The sequence below is a fragment of the Nematostella vectensis genome, chromosome 15, assembly GCF_932526225.1.
Source record: "Nematostella vectensis chromosome 15, jaNemVect1.1, whole genome shotgun sequence".
NCBI lineage: Eukaryota > Metazoa > Cnidaria > Anthozoa > Actiniaria > Edwardsiidae > Nematostella > Nematostella vectensis.
The window spans coordinates 9,215,267-9,224,963 of record NC_064048.1 but is presented as its reverse complement, the minus strand read 5'-3'; the positions used below and the strand labels follow the sequence as shown (position 1 = coordinate 9,224,963).

Sequence of the window (9,697 nt, the reverse complement as noted above, 5' to 3'; positions counted from 1 at the left end):
GGGGTGGGGGGGGGGGGTGGCTAAAAGGCTCCCCCTCCGTATTTCATGAACCGCTAAGGCTATGACCATCAAACTTACAGACAATGATCAACAGCATGCAAAGAATCGTTACGCCCTATTTTATGTGTGGTGGAATCAATTAATAACGTCGCAATGACGTCATAAATACGATTTTTAGCCATTCTTTCAAATATTGCCTAAATTATCAGATATCAGGTTAAAATCTAGTCCAGACCTGGGACTCTCTTTGCGCTCGACATTCTGGCTCGTGTGAAAGAGGGTCCAGTATTTATTGCATGCGCATGCGCGAACATCTACCAATCAGCGATCTTCACGGCAAAAGTTGAAATACGAGCGCGCGCAATAACGGACGTACCTAAGGAGGGTCGATTCCCGCTAGACCTTGTCGAGTGCAGAGCTCCGAAAATCGATCATCGCTAAGTTAAAAAAAAAGTTTTGTACATGTGAAGGAATATCAGCGAACTGCTTGGGATTTGTTTTCTATAAAAACGCGATAAAATGTGATTGAAAATCAAATTCCAAAAAAGCGCGCGCTCGTTTGAAATGACGCTATTGCCTAAAGCGCGCGCGTGAAAATAACGAAAACGGAAAAGCTCTTTGATTGATATATTTACAGACTCTAATTATCATCTGTCCGGTTCTCAGAAAAGATTGACAATCAAGTATTTACCCACGATCAAAATCAGCGTATTATTTCTGAAATAAATTCTCGCTCGTCCCTTTCGCAGCCATCTTGAACTAAGCAACCAGGCCACACCGCATATATGCGGTGTACTTTTGCGCATGCGCATGCAATAAAAACTGGACCCTCTTTCACGCGAGCCAGAATGACGAGCGCAAAGAGAGTCCCAGGTCTGGACTAGTTAAAATCATCTTGCATCATTCAGAAATGTCAAAATCAACCTTTTTACGGCTTTACAATGCAAAAAGGCCATAAAACAACGTTAATAATCATTTTTTGTAAGGATTTTTTTTGGATCCGCCATTTATGGATTTTTATGATTTTTGCAAAATATAATCTGGACTGAATGATTACAGAAAAAAGTATTTGCATGCATGAATTACTGCTCATAGTAATGATAAATTACTATTAATTATTAATTATTAATTAGCTTTTAAAGTGTGTATAGCGTACGAGAGAGAGAGAGAGAGAGAGAGAGAGAGAGAGAGAGAGAGAGAGAGAGAGAGAGAGAGAGAGAGGGAGTCTATTCAAGACTGTGCTACCGCAGCGATGTAGTATTTGACGTTTTCAAAGCCGACGTCTACAAAGAAGAGCTGACGTCTATATATAAGATTCGTTGAAAAAATGTATAACAAGAGAGAGGCGAGGCTCCAAAGCAGGACACAAGTTCAGAAGTATATACCGTTTGTTTTGTTTTGAATCGAGTAATCTTTAGGGATAGAAGAGCAGTCCATGTTATTATTTTATAAAGAATACATATTATTTTATAAAGAATATATGTATCTTATGTCGTTCATTTTTTCTCCTCAAGGACCGGGAGAGACCCTGGTCACGTGCTGGTCACGTGGTCAAGGTCCACCCCTCTTATACCCCAGGGGCAGGGAAGGGGAGAGAACCTGGTGAGAGCTGGTCACGTGGCCAGGGTCCACCCCTCTTATACCCAAGAGGCAAGGAGGGGGAGAGAACCTGGTGAGAGCTGGTCACGTGGCCAGGGTCCACCCCCTTATACACCAGGGGCAAGGAGGGGGAGAGAACCTGGTGAGAGCTGGTCACGTGGCCAGGGCCCACCCCTCTTATACCACAGGGGTAAGAAGGGGGGAGAACCTGGTGAGAGCTGGTCACGTGGTCAGGGTCCACCCCTCTTATACCCCAGGGGCAAGGAGGGGGAGAGAACCTGGTGAGAGCTGGTCACGTGGTCAGGGTACACCCCTCTTATACCCCAGGGGCAAGAAGGGGGTGAGAACCTGGTGAGAGCTGGTCACGTGGTCAGGGTCCACCCCTCTTATACCCCAGGGGCAAGGAGGGGAGAGAACCTGGTGAGAGCTGGTCACGTGGTCAGGGTCCACCTCTTTTATACCCCAGGGGCAAGGAGGGGAGAGAACCTGGTGCGAGCTGGTCACGTGGTCAGGGTCCACCCCTCTTATACCCCAGGGGCAAGGAGGGGTAGAGAACCTGGTGAGAGCTGGTCACGTGGTCAGGGTCCACCCCTCTTATACCCCAGGGGTAAGAAGGGGAGAGAACCTGGTGAGAGCTGGTCACGTGGCCAGGGTCCACCCCTGTCAAGTGACACCCAGTGTTTTTGTTGTAAAGAATAGAAACTATGGGAGGGGACCCAGGAGAAAAGACGAGTGTATGTACCCATTAAAGGCTAAAACGAAGTAATTCAACTTTTGCACGCCCCGAGTAAATTAGCCTTTGCACGTCACGAGTAAATTAGCCTTTGCGAGCTTTAAGTGAATTAGCATTTGTACCTCCCGAATAAATTAGCCTTTGGGGGCCACGAGTAAATTAGTATTTACGCGCCTTGAGTAAATTAGCCTTTGCGCAACACGAGTAAATTAGCCTTTACGCGTCTTGAGTAAATTAGCCTTTGCACGTAGGTTATTAGAAAAATGATCTCATCAAAACTTTTCACACCAAATTAGATATATTGTAGATTATAACATAACGTTACTGAAAGGGCCGAATGCTTTCCATGATTCTATCCATCGCAGCCGAGGATTGCCAACATGCCAACCGTGCTACCAAAGAAACCCGAGGACTGCCCCCTCGGGTTTCTTTGGTAGCACGGTTGGCATGGCCTATCATAGACACTTGAGATACTCTTTCTCATGACTTCATCCCGTTGTTCGCAGCCGATGATTTTCATGCACTGCCCCCCTCGGGTTTCTTTGGTAGCACGGTTGGCATGGCCTATCATAGACACTCGAGATACTCTTTATCATGACTTCATCTCCTTGTTCGTCATTACTACGAGCGGCAGCTAGAGCAAGAAGGAGCGCAAGACAAACAAAAACGATCTTGAATGAAGCCATTTTAATCCTGTAAAAAGGACAAAATCGTTCACAAATAAGTTCTATCTATTTTGGCAAAAATAACTAAAATCATAGACACATTGTTCTTGCAATTAGATTTTAGTTAAGCCTGAGTAGATCATGGCCTATTTTTCACCAATACTATACACTCGTAAATGTATTTTATTAACCCTACTGTACACTTGCTTAAGTTAAGACTTTCACTCAAAGTTGTGCATTACATAAATAAAAAAAAACTTTTAATCTTGGATGAGTATTTTGGCTATTCAGCATAAATTGACTGTTTTCGAGCTTTCCAAAAAGTCAGACCGTTAGCTTTTTCATACAAGCTCCATCAATGGATATCAGAGATAAAGCATGCATAAGCTTCTACTCAGAGACCGCTTAGTGTTACCTGATAAATTGAAGCCCTTTCTACTCAAAGACCGCTTCGTGTTACCTGATAAATTGGAGCACTTTCTACTCAGAGACTGCTTAGTGTTACCTGATAAATTGAAGCACTTTCTACTCAGAGACCGCTTCGTGTTACCTGATAAATTGAAGCGCTTTTGGTAAAATATCCCGAAGGCTTCCATGAAAAGCAACTGAGAGACAACTCAAATGCGGTCCTTTTTAGCCCGCGTTGATCTGACGTGGAAAATCAATTCGTAAACCATTAGGGTGTATTAGAGCGAATTAAATGGGATGTTTTATCATTATCGTTCTGATATCTGTTTATTGTTTTACTAAAAGAAAGGCTTTTGCGTTTTTGAAATGTTCCCGGTCCTCCTGCACATCCGGGACATGAGACTTTTTCCAACGACAAGCTGGAAATCTACTCTCCATATTTGGACCTTTTTTCCAGAAATGCCATGTAATCATTTACATAATAATTGTATAGTGAGTAAGTCTCCCCAAGGGAAAATTTTTTTACAAAAGTCCTACACTCTCATAAGCCATTCTATGCATTAATCTAAAGGTCGTTTAATGACAAATACTCAGTATCTCAAATTTTGCGTTATCTTCCAGCCCCTTTTTGGTTGAGCTTTTTCAATTGTGTGTGTCTGCTATAATTGCTAGAGCTAAAAAGCAATTTTCTAATCCTTGTGAGTCAGCAGGGCCTAGTACTTAGTAGTGATTCGGGTTATAAGCATACTCTCTTGTTTTGGATGAGATGTCGGATTAGGAGATTATTTTAGGATAACATATTTATTAAATTAGTAATGGTCACAACTCTATTATCCCTTAGGCTGCACCTATCATTTACACATATCAAGATCTGTCAATGTGTTCCATTTACATCAAAATGACACTTTTTATGCTCACGTCTTCGGGGAAAATACGGGAAGGAAAAATTCCTATAGCCTTTGCCCTAATGAAGCGCGAACGTCTGTGATTGTCTCTCGTTTTCCCAAGATTGTCTCTATGCTGGGGATTAGCTATCAATCAGCCATCTAAGCTTGTACTCTATAGCCTAATGTATGTTGAGATTATATAAGAATGAGAGAAACAAGAAGCATGACTGATTATTCTCGATGAATAAACTATTTCCAAATAAGCTTATCCTGAGAAACAATCGGTGTACTCATATATGAATCGTACGTGTGGGAATCACGAGAAGCCAGAGCATAGATTATTTTTTATTTATTATTTTTTATTTTTTTTGACCCTGTCATGAAACGTATGGCGAGTAAAAACAAGATTATCTGCAAGTTGCGGCGAAATCATTTAACATAGTTACACTCTTTTTTTTATAAGAACCTTTTTTTATAAGAACGTCCAGCCTGAGATTTCACCAAATTTTAAGAACATGCTAAGAACATGCCAAGGCTCAGATAGCAGAAAACAAAATCTTTTATAGTCCTGTTGTGTTCTATAATGCAGAATCAAATTGTGCTCAGAGTAACAATCTTATTATTGCTATTGATCATTAGTGTATTTCTATTCCTAATAATTTATTGGATATTATATTCTTATATACACTAAAATTTAAGAACACCGTAAGAACTTATTCAGCCTTAAAATGTCCCAGCCTCAACTGTAAATTAGACGTCATTATAAAAAAAGAGTGTACCGTTTAGTGGTTGCAAAAGCAAGTTAAATATTAAAGCCTCTAAGTATGTTATACAATCTCCCGATAAGGCGAAGACCGGGGGAAAAACGGATGACAACTTTTAAAACAGATATGTTTTTTTGTGACTGCTAGCTTGGCAGTGTTATGGTTATGATTGCAAATTTGGGCCCGGGGGTGGGAGGGGCTTTAATAGCTGAACCTCGTGTTTAAGCCTTTTTTGGTGATTATAAAATTTAGTCCAGCTCAATATCTCCCTCCACGTTCGACCAGGAGGCCTGGTGTGACTTCTCGCCATCTGGCTTAGTTGGACTTTTGGGATACCTGAAGAAAACAATACGAAATAAACCATGTTCTTAAAATTGACAGGGACAGAATTGCAAATATGCTAGTTAGTCGGTCAGTTTTGTTAGCTAGCTAGCGGTTGTTTTCAAGGTTACCTGTCAGGGTGGGTGCGTATCTCCAGCACCTTTCTCGCCAGATCAAGAAGGAAATCCTGATGCGCATGCTCAAGCAGATTGCATTCTGGTATGAAGTAATGTGGGCAGGACTTGGTAACCAGGCAATGCACAAGTTCGTCAAGCAATCCCAAAACCACTTGCGCCAGGTTAGACTCGTCCCAGACATCTTCAGGGAGCCGCTCGCACGCCCACAGGAAGATCGTCTTCATGTAATATGAGCAAAGGACCTTGGGCAATGTCAGCTCGCAGTAATAGATGGTCTTAAAAATGCGGTAGCAATGCATCATGAGAGGGCTCATGGAATTGAAGAGAGCAGCTTCTGCTTTGGAGAATGAGATTCGCCACTCAACCGAGTCTGCGGATTCCTTGTCCAGCGGTTTGTACACAAGATGGAAGCCGTCGTTGCGTATCTTGTTGAGTGTCGATAAGGGTGGCCAGTTTCTGTCCCTGTTGAAGTACTCTGAAGCGATCTCCGGCCAGCCTGTACATTCCAGCGAGAAGACAGAGTCCAAGCTGATAGAATTAGGTTGCGTTCTCGACAAGCTAATATAGTCAAAAGCTTTTTGTTTTGTTGGAGTTTCTCCTCTGGTCATCAATTTGTCACCATATTTTTCTTGCTTTGTCAGTTTTGAAATGTATCTATTTCCAGCATTGATTGCAAATTTCTGTAGTAATTGTTTAGGACTGGTGATCCCTTCAAAGATGTGTGCAAAACCCTCGACAACTTGGTTACAGGCAGGTCCTTGAGGGGAAACACAAGTGAAGAGACTATCGAAATGCAGAGTGTCAGAAAGCGCTCTTGTGAAGAAATTATCGGGGAGTTCTGATATTATATCTGATTCCCCAGATGCAAAGTCAGAGACGATAAACACTGCGCCACTGTCAACGTTTCTTCTAACATTAAGTTCCGAAACGGCGTCTCTCAGGTGTAATGCTAGGTCCTCTGTGACTCGAAGTCTTACGTATCCATGTACTTCAGAAATGTACTCGAACATTTCCCTCTGTTGATCTCGAGAAAGGATCAAGTTTGTTGGGGAAATCATCACGTCGGCTTCTAAACCTCGTGCCGTTGGGTCCATCATGCTACCTTCCACAATACTTCCACTCCAAAACACCTTCATCCCTAACAAACCTGAAAGTTCACCAAAAGGGGGTTTACTTACTGCTAGAGGAACGATCCTGAAATGTATCTGCGCAAGTTGTCAAATGAAATTACTCCATTGTCACATGGGCTCTCCGAATGCAACCTTATTTGGAATAGGTGTGTGTATGTATAACATTGATTTTTTTTTTCTGCAAAGGTATCTCCCATATAACACTGCTGTTATCAATGTTTCATTGTGGACACAACAAAACAACGAAAAGGTTGTGTGTCGGACCTTGTGGTTTGCGTCAACAGTATACAATACCAGCCTCAGGTTTATAACCTGAAGTCAGGTTTATCAGTCAGGTTTATAACTTGAAGTCAGGTTTATCAGTAAGGTAAATAATCTGAAGAAGGCAGGTATTGGCCTGCCGAAATATCGTTTTAAAAAACATAAATCTGCGTTGTTGTCGACTTTTTCCTTTAAAGGTTTTATCAAATAATTCGGTCAGTATTTTCAAAACCTCGATCACGGTATTTCACGATACTGACCATCCAGCTGTTAAATGACATATATCAAGTATTTTTACGTTGTCAACGACGAAACTATCGAGTACCCTTTGAAGGAGATACAGGGGAGGGGTGGGGTGTCGGAGATAAACACAATTTGAGTTGTGCCCCTACAATATTTTTTTGCTTCCGCTGCCTAGGACCTCAAACTGTAATTAAAAGCAAACTTTGACTCACCTGAAAGAGCAGCTGTTAACTTTTGGAACTTCTGAAATTCTTGTCTCCTTTTAATTATATCGTCACTAAAATCATTTTCAAAACTTTGAACCAGTTTCCGACTCAAGTCCGTCCACTTCTGCCCAGAACGAAAGTCAACCATTGTTTTCTTTTCTAAAGTAAGATAAGAATATGCTGAGTCGATGCATTATACATAATTGCACTCGTGTCAGTAACGAAAACCGTCTTTTTTTCATAATCTTCAAGTTTGCAGTTTAACTATCAAATTATTAAAAGACCGGAACGCGGTCCAAAATATTGAATTTTAATAAGGTTAATTAATTTATCTTAAACTATTCACAACCCAGAAAAAATTAGTTAAACTAAACTCTCCCCTTAGCTTTACATACTTTATCATGTAAAAAAAAGCGCTTTGTATCCCACCTAAGATACACCGGTACTCGAAAAGCCAAAGAAAAGCTTATTCTTGCTTATTGATAATAAATTCATCACTATATTCCTTTCTTAGTAGCAGCAGTCGAACTGAGCGACAGAGAACACGGGTCTTGCTACACGATGAATCGAGCGAGCAATGTAAAGATGTGTTTATGAACTTATATTTGATTCAGTCTGATACCATTATTTTCGTTTCACTTCTTTGTGTTACCTTCATCCGATGCACGTGGTTTGGACGTCAAAAGTAAATGTGGCAAACACCACAAGCCTAAACGAAAGTGTGTAGCAAATGGATCAACTGTGCTACGATCTTGAAACGATTATTGCGAGAATAGTTAAAAAAAAGAAACTAGGGTATTCATATATGGAAAAAACTCATCATACCTTTTAAAATATCCACACCAATGATTATTTCTTTTCGTATTTAAAGCTTGACACGACAATTCTGTTCACAGTGTTTTGATATTTGCTTCGAGTGCATATTTCTAAGAAGTTGACCTCGCGGCAGTCTCTCGTTATGCATAATCAAACCCTTGAATGATTCTGATTGGCGAATGTGTAGAAATAAGGAGAGTAGCATTGAAGCGCGTCTAGACGAAAGAGGGAAAAATGGCATGAAATTTTCCAATTCTAAATATATAAGTTCAAGATTCCGCATACAAGGAGTTCCTCTGACTAAAAAAGCTTAATTTTAAATTTTAATGAAATAGATAATAGCGAGCAAAGTTGGCTTAATTTCTGATCAGAGCCCGACTTCTCCCTAAAAACAAGGATAATTCATACTTTGAACATTTGAAAATTGCACCTAAGCCCCATATCCCGAAGACGGACCATTAGAAAAAATACTTTTTGATATGTTGGTTTACATAACATAATGAACATCTATTGCTCTGTCCGTCTAGACATTGAATTTCAAAGTAAACAATGACAATACATAATAAGAAATCTAAAAATTTGAAAAAAAGGTAATTAATTTTAGATATGAGTTTCAATGCAGGAAAAGAAGAGATACAGGGAATTTTTGAAGTGAATCTGAAATCGCTACTCAATGGAATTATATAAGGCCAGTTTTATATTATATCAATATAACTCTTGTTTTGATATAACTTTATTAGTTATTGTTATCATATTTCCATATACTAAAAATTATCCAAGAGCCTGAATAGCCTAAAATGTTACTAAGCGCAAGAGACAGTTTAGGCTTATTTGATTCTTATATGATAATAAAAAATAATAATAGATAAATAATTGATTATAAATAATTGATTCTTAAATTCGGGGGTTTACTGTAATTGAACAGCTACAGAGAAATAACCTTATATTCTTTTGGTTACATTTTGATCACTCACGATCGTCCGATCGCTTAAATTAAGCGATCGTGAGCGATTATATGGAAACACTTTTGAAAAAAACGATCTGAAAAAATATGAGTTATACACTTATAAGCTCCGGCACATGCACCCTAGTACATACTCTCTGGTAAATACGCCCTGTTATATACTCCCTAGTAAATACGCCCTAGTGTATACGCCCTGGTAAATACGCCCTATTATATACTCCCTGGTAAATACGCCCTAGTGTATACTCCCTGGTAAATACTCCCTAGTATATAATCTCTGGTAAATACGCCCTGGTATACGCCCTAGTATATACTCCCTGGTAAATACTCCCTAGTATATACTACCTGGTAAATACGCCCTAGTATATACTCCCTAGTAAATACGCCCTAGTATATACTACCTGGAAAATACGCCTAGTATATACTCCCTAGTAAATACTCCCTAGTATATACTCCCTGGTAAATACGCCCTGGTATACGCCCTAGTATATACTCCCTTGTAAATACGCCCTAGTATACTCCCTGGTAAATACGCCCTAGTATATACTCCCTGGTAAATACGC

The 9,697-nt window shown here is 40.2% G+C and overlaps 1 protein-coding gene across 2 annotated transcripts; it reads right to left on the bottom strand.

The window, feature by feature from the left end:
* Positions 1-3,004: 3,004 nt before the first annotated feature.
* LOC5512462 lies at positions 3,005-8,328 on the bottom strand. 2 transcript variants are annotated; one of them, XM_032381870.2, is made up of 5 exons: positions 8,180-8,328; positions 8,007-8,063; positions 7,361-7,513; positions 5,509-6,661; positions 3,005-5,392 (listed from the first exon to the last, which is right to left on the bottom strand). In XM_032381870.2, the coding sequence occupies exons 3-5, from the start codon at positions 7,500-7,502 to the stop codon at positions 5,305-5,307; spliced, it is 1,383 nt and encodes a 460-aa protein (XP_032237761.2). In that variant the 5' UTR covers positions 7,503-7,513; positions 8,007-8,063; positions 8,180-8,328; the 3' UTR covers positions 3,005-5,304. The 2 variants fall into 2 exon arrangements, with proteins under 2 accessions (XP_032237761.2, XP_001632796.2); XM_001632746.3 differs by lacking the exon at positions 8,007-8,063.
* Positions 8,329-9,697: the final 1,369 nt, after the last annotated feature.